The 19,106-nt window shown below is 49.4% G+C and overlaps 5 protein-coding genes across 5 annotated transcripts; 2 read left to right on the top strand and 3 right to left on the bottom strand.

Annotated features, from left to right (window-relative positions):
• Nucleotides 1–1,010: 1,010 nt before the first annotated feature.
• Nucleotides 1,011–2,435, top strand: BKA55DRAFT_538833 (uncharacterized protein; the record flags this gene model as incomplete). Its single annotated transcript, XM_046190069.1, has 1 exon — nt 1,011–2,435. The coding sequence occupies one exon, from the start codon at nt 1,011–1,013 to the stop codon at nt 2,433–2,435; it is 1,425 nt and encodes a 474-aa protein (XP_046050230.1).
• Nucleotides 2,436–2,701: 266 nt separating this feature from the next.
• Nucleotides 2,702–4,034, bottom strand: BKA55DRAFT_642749 (uncharacterized protein; the record flags this gene model as incomplete). The annotated part of the gene is made up of 3 exons (XM_046197161.1): nt 3,851–4,034; nt 3,693–3,788; nt 2,702–3,638 (listed from the first exon to the last, which is right to left on the bottom strand). Exons 1-3 carry the CDS (start codon nt 3,943–3,945, stop codon nt 2,702–2,704), a joined length of 1,128 nt encoding a protein of 375 aa, XP_046050229.1. The 5' UTR covers nt 3,946–4,034.
• Nucleotides 4,035–10,482: 6,448 nt separating this feature from the next.
• BKA55DRAFT_538830 (uncharacterized protein) lies at nt 10,483–12,174 on the top strand (the record flags this gene model as incomplete). The annotated part of the gene is made up of 1 exon (XM_046190068.1): nt 10,483–12,174. One exon carries the CDS (start codon nt 10,483–10,485, stop codon nt 12,172–12,174), a length of 1,692 nt encoding a protein of 563 aa, XP_046050228.1.
• An 845-nt stretch (nt 12,175–13,019) lies between these two features.
• Nucleotides 13,020–14,925, bottom strand: BKA55DRAFT_509230 (WD40-repeat-containing domain protein; the record flags this gene model as incomplete). The annotated part of the gene is made up of 3 exons (XM_046187511.1): nt 13,020–14,389; nt 14,444–14,571; nt 14,621–14,925. The coding sequence occupies 3 exons, from the start codon at nt 14,923–14,925 to the stop codon at nt 13,020–13,022; spliced, it is 1,803 nt and encodes a 600-aa protein (XP_046050227.1).
• Nucleotides 14,926–17,583: 2,658 nt separating this feature from the next.
• On the bottom strand, nt 17,584–18,766 carry BKA55DRAFT_689483 (uncharacterized protein; the record flags this gene model as incomplete). Its single annotated transcript, XM_046199356.1, has 2 exons — nt 17,584–18,088; nt 18,141–18,766. The coding sequence occupies 2 exons, from the start codon at nt 18,764–18,766 to the stop codon at nt 17,584–17,586; spliced, it is 1,131 nt and encodes a 376-aa protein (XP_046050226.1).
• Nucleotides 18,767–19,106: the final 340 nt, after the last annotated feature.

The raw sequence follows: 19,106 nt of genomic DNA, 5'->3' as shown, positions 1-19,106 counted from the left end.
AAAGGGTGCGGCACGAGCAGCCAAGCTTTTCATGTCAGAGTTGAGACATTTGTTTATCAATCGGACTCTGATGTGGGATATCTTCTCATGGGTCCAGGGGGTCCCCAAGAGAAGAGAAGAGAAGAAAACAGCGCGCCTTGCGCCAGGTAACCAAACGACACTGCAGACTCTACACAGGTTGCAACGAATAGATTGAACTTGACAACAGACCAACAAGATAACGGCGCTATCTTCTCTTAGCTGGGACTCTACTGCATCCCCTGAGTTCCCCGTGGTCTAGCGTGGACCTAGATTTCTTCTGGCAATGGACTGAAGTTGCGAGTGATTGTTCTCACCGCGTTCCATGACTATAGAGTATATTGTTGATCGTGGTCATATGGTCGTGGCCCTGGGCAATCTCTGCTTTTATCCTCTCGGTGTTACTGGGTATGTACCTCAGCAGTTAGCCACGGCTAACCCCCACTGTCTATAATCGTCGGCTTGTGGTGCCATGACCACCTGCGGGTCTTCAACGTGGGAGTTTGTGATGCCATCAGCCGGCCTGCGGGCGCAGCCGGTCTAAGATTCGTGGGTTGTGTTGATGGCGAGACTAGAGCGGATGATAACGTCTCAAAAGCGGACCCTAGATACCTACGAACCGTTAACAGGCTACAGCCTCTCACGTGTATTATGCCACTGCTTTCAGGTACTCCCGCCTGGACATAGGTACCGTCCTAACGCGGCCAGACGGAATCACACAACCCCAACATCCCTGGGGGTTCAAATCTCGACATCGCCCTGCTTTATGATTAGAGCCGCCCGCCAACCTTGCCTACCTTTTACCTTGTCTTTTGCCCTACAGTATACTGTACCTACAGGTTGTTTTCTTCTTCCGTGCTCCATCTCTCATATCTAAAAGACTACCCGTACCCATTCCATCCATATCAGGCTCCTACTGCCACCGACATTTCCATGGACGACCTATCTCAACCTCGATTCCTCTCTTCGATACCTTGGTTTGACGCAACTTAATGTCACCCTCACCATCTCGCTCTCCCCCACCGGCCTCGACGCCGCAGCCCGACGAGTCTCAGTTGCCAAAGGGTCAATGTCGCTATATTCTCATGATACCTGAGCTCAAGGGTCAGCGGTGCGGCTGTGTGGGGTTCGACCACAACAAATCTTTACCAGGTGCCACCTGCAACTGTGGACATCTATCCTGCTTTCACGTCGCCAATGCCGATACCCCCACACCAAGCACTAACAAGTCCGAGATCGATGCTATTCAACAGCGAGTACGAGCCCTGGAAGAACTCTCGAACCCACAAGACCGTGATCGACTTTCCCATGTTGTTCGCCGCATCAGCGTGTTGGAAGAGGCGGTCGAGAAGAACAAGGACGAAACCGATACTGAACTTAAAGGCTCATATCGCAACGCATCTGCTGCATGGGCGCTTGTTACACAATTGCAGCAACACGTTAAAAGCTTGGAACAAACCCTTCGATCACAAGGTGAACAGCTGGCAAGGACAGGAAGCGAAGTTGACGATTTGCGCAATCGCCAACTTGAGCTGCTAGACAGCGACGAATGCTTGGAAGAAAGGATCGAAAAGTTAGAGAGCGCCGAGCCTCTATTGTCACCTCCCCAAGACCCCGATCCAAGCGATGCCACCGTGAACACCCTTCATCTCTCGCCCACAACCACTGTACCCTCACAGCTGCAGTTGAGCCCAGCACACAGCTTATCGACAAAACCTACCGCTCCAACTGATCGCCCAAGGTCATGGACAGTGCATGTGTCATTGATGCCTTCCAAGGACACACCCTTCCCATTTGAAAAGGATACAACCTCATACAAGAGATGTCTGTCCCGTGGACTTCACCGTATGCTAGCAGTGGAAGGAGACGATGCCAAATCTGTCACAGAGGCTGTATCACGAGCATTTGAACCTCTGCTAAAAGGACGGCCATGGGTTCCATTGCAAGCAAAGCTATGCGATGCTGAGCGTCTACAAGGCTTGCCAATGCTACGACCCCTGGAGCCCAGGCTTGTCCATGGTCAGTATGACCGCGCATTCCTCAAGCAGCACTGCGCCGTACTGGATGCTAGTGGTAAGATGGACTCGCTATATATTGCAATGGAGCACGACTCTTTGTCATGGAACTTTCTGAAGCGGTCCCCAGTCTATCTGGATGGACTAGAGTCCGCATGGGAGCGCGATAGCGTGCTCGACAAAAAGGAGGAACAAGACCCATCGTCCAGAGATCATCACGGCGATGAAGGTGACGAGTCACCACCCGCCGGCAATATCGTTGGAGCCTTGACAGGCCTAAAGCGTAGCATGTCTGAGATTTCATGCTCGTCTCTCGATGACACCGAAATACCGTTGGCCAAGTTGCCACGAACATGTAAGACATCTCAACTTGAGATGCGACGCGGCGTAGAAACTGCGTGATGTGCAGTATTGGAAAACTGGAAATGAACGACTTGGGTTTTATTTGGGACAGGTGTAAACATCATGAAAGCGACCTTTTTCTTCCAGCATACAACGGGGCGTTCAAATATGTGCTTTGATACCTCGGGCACCGCACTGGCCTTTTTTCAAAAGCATGGCCGGGCTTGGTTAGGTTAGACAGAGGAATTGGAATTAGAATATTAGATGATAGAGGGGCTATTTATGTACAAGAATAGGTAGTCTAACCATAGACAAACTTATGTTTTCTAAACATCTTCGAACTCTATCTCTTCGCTGTCTTCGTCTTCTTTTTGTTCTTGAGGATCTGGTCCAGCCAATTTCACTTTCTTGGCAGCAGGGACATCTTCGAATAAGTCTTCCTCTTCTTCGTCGTCCTCTTCGTCCTCTGATTTTTCTTGTGCTATCTCCGCCTTGAGCTTCTCGAATATGTCGTCTATTTGAGCATTAGCCACGGCTGGTGCTGCTGGGCCTGCATCTTTGCTGGACTCCTTCTTGACAACGGATGCAGTGCCAGGAGTAGCGCTTGCTGAGAAGGACTCTCCAGTGACAGTACTGTTGGACATCCATGCCGGTAGCGCATTTTGCTTCGCAATCTGCTCCTTGCGCGCCTGCTCTGCTGCCTTCTCGGCTTCCGTAGGACCGTCAGATGTTGAGATGTTAACTGCAATCGATTGTGGCCCTGTGTTGGTCAAACCCTTGACCGCCATCGGTCGGTTCGCGCCAGAGTCGGCTGCAACAGTCTGAGCGCGCTGATGTGTTTCGTCGCGCTTCACTGGGCGGGCTTTAGCAAATGCGCGATCGAAATCGCATTCGGGAATGTGAACTGCATCGATTTTGGGAAGCAGTTCACTTATGAATTTGAACTGGTCGTTGAGTCGCGTTGACTGCTCGTGCCCAGTCGATGTCCGATCGGCCTCGAAAGTCAGAACATGGGAGCAACGATGGCATAAAAACCCTTCCGGGCCCACGTTGTCCAGGACCTCCATCGCCGTCCATTCTGCTTTGCAAAATGAGCAAAAGTACTCCTTTTTCTCGCTCGCGACTTGTGTAGTACCCTGTACTTCTTTATCGATAGTGTAAACGCGCCATTTGATGGCGTCTATTGTGGCTCGGTAGTCGATGTAATACCATGTTTTGTTGCTCGGTCTCGGGTTGCCTTCTCGCAGCTCTGATCGTGTGTGTCTGCGCAGGGTCCAGTCAGTCAAGCGCTATTCAGCAAGGATCATTTTCACATACACCACCAAGAATCGATCCTCGCGTAGCTTTCCGCAGATCTTGTGAAGCTCCTTTGTGTTGGTAGACATCAAGTAGGCCAAATCATCGTCTCGAAGCCTGGCAAGACACTGTGGTTAGCGAGTACTTTTCAAGCGCAGAAGCATGATAGTTATACTTACGCTTCATGCAGTATGAGCGCATCAATCACAAGTATGTCGCGGGTTTCATAGAACGCCCGCGCAACGGACTTGATAAGTGTGATTGCGAGATCCATGATGATGTTGGTTCAATGCGAGAATGTGGTCGCGAATATCAAGTGCAGGGGTATGAATTAAAGGTGTGATGACGTAATCAGAATCGGTTATCAACTCCAGGCAACCAAGAGAAGAGTGAAGGCAGCCTGCCTAAGAAGTATTTATTGATAATCTTAAGTTAACGAAGAGAATTCAGACGGCGATATTAGTAATGAAGCTTCTTAGGCTACATGGTCTCGATACGGATTGAAATAGGTAGTGTTGCAAGGAGTACAAGTTAGTTGCTGATGTAGAGCTATCATTCTAGCATGGACACTTCTTTGAGATACCTGAATAGCCACATTCATCTGATACTACATACAGAGCAATGCACTGACGCCAAGCCAATCGGGTATCAGCAAAAAGTAGGACCTTTGATTGCTTCTATGTTCGTTCAACAGAAATCTGTCCAGTGGCAGTCACAAAGTCTGAGATAATGACAATCATACACCTTGAATGGATAGATTCATCACGTTATATCATGAGGCCTGCAATATTCATATGCCCTAGTCAGTGTTGCGGTGTTGAATGATGTAATGAATTCATTAACCCATACGAAATTCCATGCCTCTTCCACGATGACGTGCGCCAGACACCCAACTTTCCCCTTAGATCCGAGAGGAATAATCACAAAGAGTCTAACTGCTCTAGCCTCACTTACACATATTGTCGCAACTGTTCAATGTTAGTCGGAGATCGTCGAGCCAGTAGTATGGGGAAACTCACATCTAGAGTAAGGGTTCTTGAACTATTGACCTCCTGGTCTCGATAAACACCCACCAGACTGTCACTGTCTTGGAATAGACCTGCCTTGAGACTGATCACAATGAATTGCATACCGGGACCACGGTGGTCCTTGATGTACTTCTTGATCTTGTCCACGTTGGCATTGTCCAAAGCGGCGTCCACTTCGTCAAGAACAAAGAAGGGACTGGGTTGGTAGCTGTGGATGGCAAACAGAAGTGCTAGTGCTGCCATTGTCTTTTCGCCTCCAGACAAGTGCTCCATATCTCTGAAACGCTTCAGAGGCGGCATGGCATGGTACTTGATGCCAGACAGATAGGGCATGTCCGTGTCTTCCTCGATGTCCAGATAGGCCTGACCACCGAGAGGGTATGCTTCTGACCGGGTGAGGTCCTTGTATACATGAGATATTTGCTCCTGAATATGACTGAAGGCTTTGTTAAAGAGGTCATATCTTTTTTGCTTGACCTCATTGAAGACCTCTTTGGCCTCGTGTGCCGCTGTTTTTGAGTCTTCATACTCTTGATCTGTGACTCTCAGTCGGGACTCAACGCTTTCTAACCTTTCCATTGCTCGCATGTTGGGGTTCAGCTTCTCGAGCTCCGAAGTCAAATTCGTAATTTTCTCTGATAGACTTTCTTCAACGCTCGGGTCATCCGACTGCATAGTGTTAGCGACATCACTGACTTCAAAAGGATAGTACCTACAGCTTTAAGTTCTTCATCAAGTCCACTAAAGTCAATGGTAATTCCGTGATCATCGAGTGCCATGCCCATCATCTCCTCATCATCATCCTCATCATCTATGTCCATGGCATCTGGGTCCTGGTTCAGCAGACGGTCGTCGTTGGGTAGGTTCTCTAATGTGCCCCCTGCAAGCGGAATGCGAATCTGCTCTAGTCGGCATCGTCGAAGTAATGCCGCTTTGCTGGCGCTGTTCTTCTGGACTACGGTTTCAAGTGAGTTGATCTCTTTCAGATGTGCTTCGATGTCCTTTGAACGCTTTTGTACTTCGAGCTTGGCCTCTGCCACCTTCTGGTTCTTTTCGGCGAGCTCTGACTTGTTCTCGTCTAGTGCCTCGCGAAGGTTTTCTAACTCTTCTTGCTCCTTGCGCATCGCGTTCTCAATCGCATCCTTCTCTCTTACATAGGACTTGATATCGTTTCTGAGCTTTCGAACATGGGCTTGGTTCCGCTCGATTCGCGAAGTGGCAGTCTCGTAACGCTGCTGCTCCCATTGGAGTCGACTTGACAGTTTTTGCTTTTGAACTTCGAATTCATTGCGCTTTTCAGAGACCTCCTGCTCCAACTTGCCTTGCGAGTCTCGGTAGCTGCGAATATCGCTGTAACCGAGTCGTCTGCAGAAATCTGCAAATACTTCATCTTCAACTCGTGCGATAGCATTACGAAACTCTTCGCACGTGGCAGTGGTGGTTTCAAGCTGTGAAGCCTGTTCTTGGTATTTGGGCTCGAGCTCTCGAAGTTGCCTCCTTTGGTTGTCCAGCTCGCGTTTCTTGCTGGCATGGTTCTTGTTGAAGGCTGTCAATTCGTCTTTGATGGCTGCCAATCGCCTTTCGAGCCCGGACAGGTCAATCTGAAGCGTTTCTTCTTGTGAGCCCCGGCGGTCAGCCTTGGGCAGTCGATCAATCTCGTCCTTAAGCTTGGTGGCCATTCGCTGGAGATTCTGAACATCTGCCTCCTCGAAACGTCTCTTACTCTTCGACTCGGGTCCACGGCCACCTGTCATCAGACCTGCTTTGTGAATGATGTAGCCTTCCAGCGTCACAGCTTTGACGGGGATCTTTTTTTCGTAACAAATGTGCTTGGCAATATCAAGAGTGTCACACACAACAGAGCTTCCACATGCATACGACATGGCACGCTCAACGCTAGAATCAAAGTCGATGGTATCAATCGTCAGCCGAGCGCCAGAAAACCCCTTGACGGCAGTGTTGACTGCGTTGACCTTGATGTTGTCCAGAGGGATGAAAGTCATGGGCTGAAATCTTTGTTCCTTGAGGTATTGGACACATTCGACACCAATTTTCTCGGAATCGACAACGACAGCGTCGAAGTCTCTTCCGAGTGCCACACCGACAGCTTCATCAAACTTTTTCTGCTTGGGTTTGCACAGGTCGCCAATTCGACCACGGACACCCGGAAACATGCGTTTCAAGGAGGTCACCATCTCTTTCAGCCTGGCCTCCCTATCGTTCTGGCGCCGACCATCATCAGCCTCTCTGAGCTTTCTAGCGACATCTTCGAGCTTCTCCTCAAGCTCGGTTCGCTTCTGGTTGGTCCTGACGCGTTCTGATTGGAGTTGATTGAACTCCTTCTTTTTGGCTTCAATCTCTTGCGAGAGGTCTTTAGAGGTTGCCTGCGCGGCGGATCTGCGTTCCTCGATGCTCAACAATTCTGCCTCAATCTTTTCGATGCTTGCCGCAATGCTGTCGACTTTGCCTTTCAGATTGTTGACGGTGACTTCATCTGCTTTGCGCTGCCGGTCAAGGTTCTCAAGCTTGGCCTGATTGGAACCGGTCCTGGACATGAGCTGAGCGCGCAATCTGTTGTACTCTCGACGATCCTCATCGCTGATCTCGCGGCCTTGTTTCTTCATTTGTTCTTTGTAGTCGTTCTCGAAGACTTGTCGGGCCTTCTCCACACTTTCAATATCCTTCTGGACCTGGAGAACAACCTCGGCCTGCTCGTCACGTTCCTTGGTGGCCTTGGCGATCGCGGCCTGAAGTGTTTCAACAGCCTGCGTGGATTCGTTTATCTTTTCCTCGATGGGAACGAGACTGTTCTCTTTGTCCTCGATATCTCTTTCTTTGGCCTTGATCTCCTTGTCTAAACGGGCGACTTGCCTGTTAGCGGCAGCCTGTTCCCTCCTAGCCGCTTCAAGCCTCTTCTCAAACGATTCCACGTTACGGCGCAGTTCTTTGAGGTTTTCTTGGTGATCCTGAATAGCGGCAAACGAATCCTCCATGGCTTTCTGGAAATGATATAGCTTCCACAAACTATGTGTAACTATTGCCGCATCGCGCTCGTCAGTCTTGTTCTGAAAGTTGTCTGCTTCCTTTTTCTGTTCCCTGTATTGCTTGATTTCCGAGTTGATGCCACGTCGTCGATGAAGCTGAAAGTTCTGGTTCTCAGCAGCCTGTTCGGCCTCGGCCTGTGTCCTCTCATATTCTGCTTTGTACTCAAGACTTCCAGAGATCTGCTCGATCAGGCGCGTGAGATCCTGAGGGGACTGTGAAGCAATGGCCTCGACATCTCCTTGGAATACAAGAAAATTTCGTGCCTTGATAAGAATGTTCTCGCTCTCAAGAGACTCATTATATTGCTGGGCTGTGACGACACGATCGTTGATTCGGTACTCGCTGGCACCTTGGTTCGTGATGGAGCGCTTCCATTTCTGCTCCTCGCCAGCATCGTCTTCGTACACAGCCATGACCCAGGCCGTTTTGGGGTCACCACGGGAGGCTTTATCGTTACCATCAGCGTCACCGTTTGCGTCGCCGTTGGTCTGCGCAGAACCATCATCGTTGATCTTGGCCGTTTTTAGAACTCGTCCGCGGTAAACAAGGTCCTTAAGGTGGGCGGAACGTAGGTGTGAGGATTTGATACCCAGGACGAAAGAGATGGCGTCCATGCTAGAACCATGTTAGAGAGGCTCAATGGAAAGCGGGAGAAGCGGCATACGAGTTGGACTTGCCGGATCCATTGGGTCCAATGATAGAGGTAAAGTATGAATCTCCAAAGAGAAGAACATGATGCCCTTTGTACGATTTGAAGTCTGTAGCGCAGGTTAGTTCGAATGCCGTTCATCTCGTCCGAGATTACGCGTGAAGAAAAACACACTGAATAACTCCAGACGAATTAGTTTGCCCATGATGAGGTCGTGTGGCAGTACGGCCGGGTATCTATGAAGAGAGAGTGGAAGGCGTGTAGTCGAGACGAGAGAATGCGATGCTAAGGTAAATTAGAGGGGTACGCCTGGTTCTGAGTTCAACTCGTGCTGTTGAGTGAGGGCGCGTCAGAGTGGTGGCCGTGGCTCGAATTGTGCCAACGAATCGCGCAAAAGAATAAAACCGGAATCAGAAGCGCGCGAATGTTGTGCGCAACAGAAGTCGAGTTATGTTGCGAAATCTGACAAACTGCAACTAATAACATGCATTATCGATTACGAGAATAAGTGACAGACAATCAAGTCTCTTCGCGTGCTAGGGAAGTTGAAATGATGGGTAACGCGTCGCGCGACTCGGCTTGAGTTTGGAGTAGGTCCTGGTATTGTACTTGAGTCTAGCAATTGCAGATGCGGGACCTTAATTCGGACCAATCAAACGAGACTCTACCGTTTCGAAAGAGGAAGCGACGCCTTGTTGCCTCAGGCATGCAATCTTAATATAGTGCTTCGAGATGAAACCTTCTGGTACTGTCTATATTGTTCACCAGGTCAAATGCTTCCATCAGACACTAGCGACACGTACCAGGTGATGAATCAGGACAGATAGGCAGGCTGAGACTAGGATAATGTAATGTGGTATGTGGTCTAGTATTAATCTATAGCCAACCAGGTTCCGAGAAATCACCACGCAACGTCGAAACAAAGGATGAATAGATCCACATGATTACCTTGGGACTCGAGACTCTGTAAAGGTCAAGGAGAAGTACCATATGCCGTACAGAGTCGAACAGCCACATCTTGGAAGGCCATTAGTCTACATGACACAGGGATACTGGGTATATCTGTTGTTTTAGTGCCTACCCTTGTAAGTTGGAAGAAGGTGCATGATGCAACAACTTACCAAGTCGCACGGCAGTAGGAGGGAGATCTTTACTGTAGGCAAAATGCTTGTTTGATGGACGCTATTTTAATAGGTATCTGGGGCGGATCGTCGACTTGGGTGGCGTATCCGTACTACCCCTCGTGGTTCAGGGAATAAGGTCTCTTTGACTGTGATAGTTTATACTATTCTAACCTGACCTTCCCTTTTCAACCTTCCAAAAGCTCGAGAAGAGAACCCATATAGTTTGTATTTCCTTTTTACTATTTCTTTCATTTAACAGTTCTTTATTACTCCCTTAGCTACTCCGTATAGTACTTTGAGATATGAACATGCACTCTTGTTCTTAGCGTAAGTGCATGTGCAACTGGCTCCACTTCCCCAACAAGCAAGCTTTCAGCCCAGTCATTTTAGTTACCTATACATTTCATCATCGGTTCCGGGGTCCATCCAGCTCTGGCTGAATGAATGGGTGAGCTGTTTGTGTTGGTGGTCTTGCCTGCTTCGCATCACATTCTATCCCACGTGTATGCTTCGTCACCGCTGGTGTCTCCCTTGGTTTCACCTCGACTCGACCTCTCTTCCACTTCACCTTATCACTCCCGATTTAGCTCGAGTCTGTCTTGTCTTGTCTTGCCTTGGCTTATCTTCAGCCTGAATACCCTTTTATTATCTGCTTCTCGAATCACCCGACCCCTTGTTCCAGGTCCAAGTGACATGATCCGCTAGCTACTCCCTGTCCGCTAAACAGAGCTTGTCTCAGGGTCCTATATAAGTATTTGTGTCGCGCTCCCTTGCACTAGGTACTCTTTACCCATACTGCTTTGGCCACGCTTCCTCTTCGTCGTGAGTATTCCCTCTTGGGCGAGCACTGCCTTGACTCTCATTCTATATTGCCCAGCTAACATACATTTCTTCCCAAGTCGAAACCAACCACTTAGACATCGCTCTCAGCACGTGAAATCGGACAGGAAGGATACGCCCAAGTCATGGATGACGATACAAAGGGAGCCTCGGGTACTGCCCAAGGCCTCAAATCCGACAATATCTCAACCGATAGCGAGATCATCCTTACACCTGATCACGAAGCTCCTTCCTCTCCGAACAATCCGCCTGCCGACTCCGCCCTTCTTGACACTCCAATGCTGGGTGCGACCACGCCCAGAGGCTCGATGCACTCAAGAAATCCGTCCTTTTCTGGTAGCAGTTCCAACCATGAGGACTGGGACGGTCTTCCACCTCTAGATCGCCTATCTGTACTTGACCTTCTCGATAACTTCGCTCTTCCCCAGCAGCTCGAGAAGCTACAAAAGGGCATCTCCGCGCAGACGGACAAGGTCAGGCGTTCCAGAGAGGCAATCAAGACCAAGACACAATCTGCTCGGGATCGCATGGTTGAGGAGTGGAGACGTCGAGTCCCTGAGGCTGATGAACAGCTCGATCGGTACCGCAAACAGATGCAACGCCGTGTCGATAAGCTGGGGAAACGATGGAACGATACAAAGGTTATCAGTGCCAGAGAAAAGGTGTCCTTTATCTTTGGTGTTATGAACATCTTCGTCAGCGGATACCTCATTGGCGCATACCCAGAGTACTTTCATTTGTGGTATACAGTGCAACTCCTGTATTTCATGCCGATTCGATTCTTCACGTATCATCGGCGTGGCTACCACTACTTCCTCGCAGACCTCTGCTACTTCACCAACCTGCTACTGGCTCTCTCGATATGGATCTTTCCCGGCTCCAAGCGTCTCTTCACCGCCTCATACTGCCTGGCTTTTGGTAACAACGCAGTTGCCATTATCATGTGGCGTAATTCACTTGTCTTCCACAGTTTTGACAAAGTTACCTCATTATTCATTCACATCATGCCATGTGCGACTTTGCATTGCATCGTTCACCTGTTTTCTCCTGATAAGCAGAAAGAACGCTTCCCCGCAATTTGGACCATCAAGACGTCCCCCCCAGGCTCGCCAACAGCGTATGCCAATGTAGTCTCGATGCTTGCTTGGAGTTCCCTCCCTTATATTTTCTGGCAACTCTTGTACTACATCTTCATCACTGTGCGCCGAAGAGACAAGATTGCGGCTGGTCGCCCAACCTCGTTTACTTGGCTCAAGAGATCATACGCCAAAACCTGGCTGGGAAAGTTTGTCCTCCGACAACCAGAGCACATGCAAGAAGCAACATTTATGATGATTCAGTATTCATATGCTCTTCTGACTATGCTCCCTTGCCCCTTATGGTTTCTAAGCCGCTGGGCTTCTGCAGGCTTCCTTATGGTGGTCTTCACTTGGAGTATTTATAATGGCGCCACGTATTATATCGATGTATTTGGGGTGCGCTTCCAGAAAGAGCTGGAGGCTATGAAGGCTGAGGTGGCTCAATGGCAAAACTCACCCGAACACATGCCACTATCGCCTCCGCTGGATCCCCGACCCGAAGCATCCTCTGCCCCTCGCCAAGGAGCGGCTCCCTCAGCATCTACTGGCCAGATTCCGTCCATGAATGAGGTTAATCGAGAGAAAGACTTGATGGAGGGAACATCTCTGTCTAAGGATGATGTTAACCGACCTGTTAGTGTGGATAAGATCCCTCTGTTAGATGAAACACGAAGCTCTTCTGCCACTGGAGTTGCTGGGAATTCAGGTGACACAACACGAGGCAGGCGAACACGTTGAACTTGGTCGATGAACTGAGAAGCATACAGTCATAAATGCTTTGTTAGTGGCATGACTTATGTGATGAGGTTCTTTTTCACTTTTCCCACCAATGGTTTGTGATAATCAAGGAATGCGATGTTATTTAGCGCTCAATGGACATTTACCAGTCAATTAATTTTACTCAAGATACTACTTATGAATACCCCCCAACTACTGTGTTACTATGACAGCCCTCGTGAGTTGCATATCAGTGTCGGCGTTAATATGTGCACTCTATCATAACTTATTACACTTGATCACGACGTATCACCACAATTTTGGGAAGTCTTGTTGTTGAACTTGAATGGGGAAGTTTGCCCCGTCAGATTCATCAGGCATCTATTTACCTTGCCGCCAGGCAATCCGTTGCGCTATGCGAACCGAATGGCCAAAATGAACAGAAAACACAATCGCTATAGCTCGCCAGCTTGCTCGCTTTGCCCGCCCGAAAGGCAAAGTGGCGCCCCTTTCCATTGTCAAACCCATCCTGTCATCCAAATGGGGTGTCATGATCCGTCACAAACCCCCAAATCCCAAAAACCAGTAAAGCAATCCTACCAACACCCGCCATCCATAGCCCAGTGAAGCACCGAGTCCTGATACAACGCCAATAAATGCATAATGCAATAGCCTTGGGGGTATGAATTGTAGCGCACAATATGCGACTTTCAAGAGTTCCTGAAACTCTTTGCACCGTGCCTGTAGTAAAAACGCGCATTCCATGTGGTATATGGTCATAGTCTAGAGGGAATATATCGAAACGCTTCTGAACAACTCGTAAAAAATAATGCAAGGTAACCTCTGATCGCCATCAGCTGGAGTATTTAGCGAATAACGGCCAAGTCGGCGAGCCGACCTCCATTATCTCCGTCTTCTCGAGTCCCAGGTCTGCGGCCGAAGGTGGACCAGAACCTCAAGGTCTCATCTCCAGCGCCAGTCACGATTGTTCGGCCATCTGGGCTCATAGCCAAGTAAAGCACACGATAGGTATGGCCTGTAAGACTGGCCACCTGGGTCATAGAAGGATACTTCCAAACAACAATCTGATTTTGGCTGTATCCATGCGTGGATACGATCTCATTCGAGTTTTTCGACCAAGCAATATTGCAAACCTGACTGCCAGTATCGATCTCGTTGATGACTGAGCCCTTGACGGTGTCATGGAATATTATGCGACGGTCCGCAGTGCCACCTCCTGAGGCCAGAAGGCCGCGTTGATGGGGCGACCACGATATTGCTTTGACGGCTGCGGTGTGATCTGAGAACTTCCAAAGCGGTGTCTCCGAGAGCTTATCCCAGACCATGAGCTTGTTGTCATTGCCACCACTCGCTAGTTGACCGTCTTCGCAATTCCATTTGAGTCCACAGACCTCCTGTTTATGGCCGACCAGTTTCCTCAGCCACTGATCCGGGGCCCGTACGTCACGGTGATAGATCAATCGATCGCGTGATCCAGATGTGAGAATGTGCGTATTCCAAGCTAGGGACCCTACTCTCGCTGTGTGTCCGGTCATTGTTCGTAGCCTGCGGGCCTTTTCCGCGTCCCAGATTTGTACGAGGCCTTTGCCCGTTCCTATAGCAAGGTGCGTGCCTTTTTGAATCCACGAAACGCTTGTGACAGTGTCATCATCGAGTGTGCAGAGCTTGTTGACTTTGCTAGTTTGTGCATTCCACATGTACACACTGGAGCCCAGGCCAACTCCAAGAATGTTGGCACTCCCCCAGTCAACCAGGTTAAGGTAAAAGTCATCGGCGAGTTCGGGAGCATCGAGAACCTTGTAAGGAACCTTACTGACAGCTCTGGGTTGGCGTCTGGGACTTAGTAGCATCTGTTGACTTCCAAATCGCACTGGCGATAAGCTGTAGATCTCAGCCCGAGTATCGAGGTTGGGGCCATGTCGGCTTTGCGGTGTTTTTGAGGGTGTGGGATGCCCTGCGACCTGGTTGTGATGTCGAGGTGACATATAGGAGAAGAGATTCTTGTGAGGAGTTGACGGTGTTAATGATGATGGCAGTGATGGAGCTGTCGCATTTGTGGGAGGGGTATGAGCCCGCGTGCCATCATTCGCGGGAATATGAGAGCTTGTAGGAAGGGTTTGAGTTGGGGTGAGGGTTGGGGTAGCTGCTTGTGGTACAGAGCTCTCGAAGAGCTCAGCACGTAGCAGGTGGGAGAAGGTCCGGTTTGCTTCTTCCGCTGGAAATGCATGTCAATGTCTGAATTAGATAGGGTGCTCAGGGTTCAACATACTCTTCTGAAAATGGAGTTCGCCATGTGGTGTACGTTTCTTTTGTTTTGATGGTGTGGCAGGAGATCCATCCTCATGCAATAGACTGAAGCTTGCCTGCAGGTCCTGGCCAGAGCGGGTCGGAATGAATCTGCAGGACGATGAGTATATGCAGCGGTGAAAGCAAGGGGTCAACAAACCGATCGCCATTTATTCGCTGCCGCTTACGATGAGGGCTAGCACCTGGAGTGCTCTCACGTTGCGGACGTTGAAACTCTCGGAGCAGCGCACTGTCGACGGCATCGATGTCGAAAGGACTCGCGCGGGCGCCTTCGCTTTTTCTTGCGTTGCTGCGGAGAGCACGGCTTGGTGCGTTATCAAGGCTATGTCTGGGCTCTAAACGGGCGCGATCTGAGCGGGGAGGTGTGGATGAGCGAGGAGTGGCGGTATGGCTCTTGGATTCGTCGATAGCTCGCTTTGCTGATTGATGATTCAAGGCAGCCATGCCTGCGGCTTCTGGTAGTGCCGCCATGATTGTCGTATCGGCAATACAGTTTGCAGTCAATGTGTTGAAAGGTCGTTGTAGCAGGCGATGGTGACGGCGCGTATGAAGATGAAGATTGCGAGGCAGTCGTAAGAGCGTCGTTTGATTGATATTGGTCAAGCGATGAGTATAAAAAGAGAGTCGAGGCGAGACGGCGAGGGCGCAGTCCCAAGCACCGTCCAGCTATTATCAATCTTTGTTCGTCGTAAGGCGTTTATCGCATCGTCCCGATATTCTCGCAGAACCCCAGACAGCAACCTAACTGGAAAGGTTGATCACAATAGTCGATGACGTTAGTGAGGCGAGCTCGTGCTTAATCGATAAAAGTAATAGTATGTTGAAGAGACTGGTGACCGTCGACTTGAAGAAAGTGAAAAAGGAAAACTTGTGATGATGCACGACGCGATAGTTGACGATATCAGGCGTGAGGTGCAAGATCCAAGTCGGCCAGAGCCAGCAGTAGTGGAGGACGGAGGTTGAAGCGGGCGGGTGCGGTAATGTCCAGTGCTGGGCAGAAATGCACTAGGGGTGGCGGGAAGAGGGTCGCAGCTCTCGTGAGGGATGTTGCTTGTTGCTGCTGGAGGGAGGTTGAACTGGGGCTCTCATGGCGCGCTAGAAAGCGCGTGGCCAATCAGACAGCTCAAACATCGGTACCAAACCCCCTGCGCCCCCCCGGACGGACTTGACAAGGAGGGACCGCGGACGACCAGGAAACGCGCGGGTCAATAACAACAACCAAAATAATAGCAAAAGAACCGTGATTCTGTTATTGAACGAGAGGAGCAATAGACTTGACATAATGACACGCGATTGAGTGGACGATCATTGTTCGTATAGACAGTATTCTTATTCCTTAATCGAACTCATTGATTCTCAATTGTTCTTTCCATTCCTCTCTTGCTTGAGACCGTTGAAACTATATTGTCCCCCCTCTCTTCCATATCAGGAGGTCCCTCCCGTCTTGATTCATGATACCTAGTACCTTACTTACCAACACAGGCAATCCGGGTATTCGGTTGGTGCCGGCGAGCACATGGCACGGCATCTGTCTGCCTTTGGTGTCAGCTGCTGCGTTATTCTCAACGGCTGAGAGAAGAAGAGGCATTGGCTCTGGAAGAAAGCATTGGATCACCAAACAATGCTGTGTATTCAATTTCGACCTATGTAAACACCAAGAGATAGGTTGTTAACTACCTATGATTATTTCACAACCGCCATACTAATAATTGAAATTGAGACTACTAGTCTGTCAGGCTAACAAAAACACACAAGAAGATTTGCATATATTGAATTTCATCAGAGAGCACCTACACCTTATGCATGACTTACACGCATACAAAACAACAACATGCACGCAGGCAATGCAACGAGAAGGGTGCGAGACATAACAAGTGGGAGAGCAATGAAGATTGAGGCTAATTGAATGAGGCTGATTCCTAGCAATATACATATATTTGTAGGGCCTGTTGTCTGGATGTGAGACAGTCAATTGTTATTATTTTGTTTGTATGCAGAAAATCAATATTTTTGGATCCGGCCTCGGAGCAGTCTACAAGCTAAGGTATAACAAACAAGCGGGACGTTCCGCAGCTAGTTAGTTCAAACCTCATCATTCGGCGATCACAGATGACGAGAACGACATGCTTTACTCATTTTAGCATTTATATATCGACATATCCCTAGGTATCAGTGATCTTGAACAAATGTAGTTCATTCAGTGATTGGTTCGCAGCTGAACGTAACACGCGCGTATGTAGCGCGATATCTCTGCCCCAGCCTTCGAGACTCAAGTCAATTGGTTGGCTCTGAATTGTCATCGATTGCATTGCTTGTTTGTGTCCTTTGTCTGTGGCCTCTCAGACAACCAGCGTGTCAGCGTCCAATAGGCGCCTGGTGCTGTCTACAGTGCTATAACGAATGAGGAATACTGTTGACACGGTTCGCGTTAATCCGCGACGACACGCCACTCAACGCGTCTAAACCGCGTCGTTCTTTTCCCCTCTTGTCCCCTTTTTTCTTCTTCCCCCACCTGAATTCCAGTGGAATGTTTTGGCCAGATGATGGGTCGCAGGAAGGTCATGAATACTCGCCTGTGGCCGCTCGGATGGCCTCTAAACTCCACTCCACAAACAGATGCCGATTCTGGTGGAAACAAGCTGTGGTAAATAATAACAACAGTTCGCGCTATACGCTATCATGAATGTTCTTGTACACGCGACTGGAAGCTGAAATCTCCAACACTTCGAGGTCAGATATCCTGCAACTTACGGTTATGGGAACCTTGGGTCATCACTTCATTCTATTGTTCGTTCTTTGACGATTCCTCTAAAGAATTGTTCTATCATGTTGAGGCCAGTCTCCCAATTAGAGAACTCCCTCTATACCTTGCTGCGCCTTGATCCTTCCAAGCACGGTCAAGCCACCCTGAAAATTGTGAAATTGAACAAAGAAAATATGGGATGGCGTTTTCAAGGGGTAAAAGAAAAGGAAAAAGAATGATGTCAGTCAGTCAGGGATATATATGTATGCGCAACAAAATAAAGTCCCAAATGTTGGAAAGGTCAGCATGTGAGTATGACCCGCACCACTAGCACACGAGCACTCGACTCATTCCATTGTTCATGCTTGGGCCTCTGCTTGCGCGAGCAGTCTCTCTCGCCATCCATTGCAGACCTCCTCGAATCCGCCAATTACCTCTCCGCACACTCCTGCGCATTCTCTCTTCTCCAGACGTTCTCCCCAATTGCCCCTTGTAAGCCATCGCTCGCCCTCCTCTCTAAGCTCCTCTTCCCTCCTCATCTCAGCCACAATCTCCTTTGCACTCTTCAGCCTTCTTGTCGCCATTGTCGTTGTCTGGCGAGACATGTGTAGTGTGTCAGAGAGATAGTTGAGGTTTTGGACAAGCTCGGTGGTTAGGGTGTGGAGGCTTGTTAAAGAGTTGAAGGCCGATGTGGACGGCCGTGGCATGGTATCAGAGAGGTTTAGGAGCAACGGTATCAAGTCGTCAATAGTCTCTGGGTCCGGTGGTGCGACAAGAGGAGACAGCAAAGAGAATGATAGGTTATGGATCTGGCGAGCTTGGTGATTCAGATGTGTCGTCAATGCTGAGTGTGCCGTTATCAACCTGTGATCTATGTTAGTCTCAGTGTATCAAAAGCGACATCGCATCTACATACCTTGAAGCGCTAGCTTCAACACTTGACTGGGAGCCGAGATCCCGCAGTGCGTTCGTCACTCTCCTGAACACATCGTCTGCTGGACCGCCGTAGTTCTCTGTTCCTCTTCGAGCCAACGACTCTACAGCATCCATTTTGGACACCAAGCCAGGTGGCATACCAGGGGAGTCCAGGTCGGATTCCGATCCGTATTCACTACCATCGTAATTACTAGTTTGACGCTGATGTTTCCGTCGAGGTGATAGAAGTGTGAGATCCATAGCCTTGGCCCGATCACTTCCTTGCTTTTTTGGACTGCTGGTGTCCTCGGTATCTCCGATCTCGTCGATCTGATCATCGATCTGCCCGTCCCTTTCAGGTCCAAACATGTCGCTGTTGGCATCACCATCTGTATATTGCCCTTCGTCTCCTGAGTCAGAAAAGGCATCGGCAAGCTCATCAGCTAGATTGCCCATGCCGTTTCCACCCAAGTCGGATGCATCCTGCTGATTGAAGCTGTTTCGGAACGGGGTGGAAGGTTCTTGCACCGATGACTTGGAGAGCCTTCGGGCTTGGGGCGAGCCTGAGAAGCTATCGAAGGCGGACGAGTTCCGAGAGTGTCTTGGAGTATGCGGCGAGGATGGCATTTTTGATGCGTCAAACTGCAGATGCAGGAGTCCTCCCACAACCTGGCTAGACTCACAAGCCTATGACTGCCACCGTTCCACCGCCAAATGCAGCGTATCGGACACCGCCTTATTTCACGAGTCGCTGCGTAAATCAGGAAGCTTCGGGAATCTTTTTCGATGCTCTCTCGCAATAAAATATTGTGTCGCAGAGTTAATGGTCGTTTGATCTCCTTTCAAAATCGGGGATGTCGAGGGAGAGTCGGCGACGCTTGAAATGATATCGGCTTAGGTGACCAGGGACCCTTATTAGGTACTGGCTAACTAATTATTGATCACACCAAATTGGCCGCCATAAAAA

Source organism: Fusarium redolens (assembly GCF_020744475.1).
Source record: "Fusarium redolens strain MPI-CAGE-AT-0023 chromosome Unknown BKA55scaffold_7, whole genome shotgun sequence".
Taxonomy (NCBI): domain Eukaryota; kingdom Fungi; phylum Ascomycota; class Sordariomycetes; order Hypocreales; family Nectriaceae; genus Fusarium; species Fusarium redolens.
The sequence above is the reverse complement of the archived record's forward strand: the minus strand, read 5'-3'. Positions and strand labels throughout refer to the sequence as shown.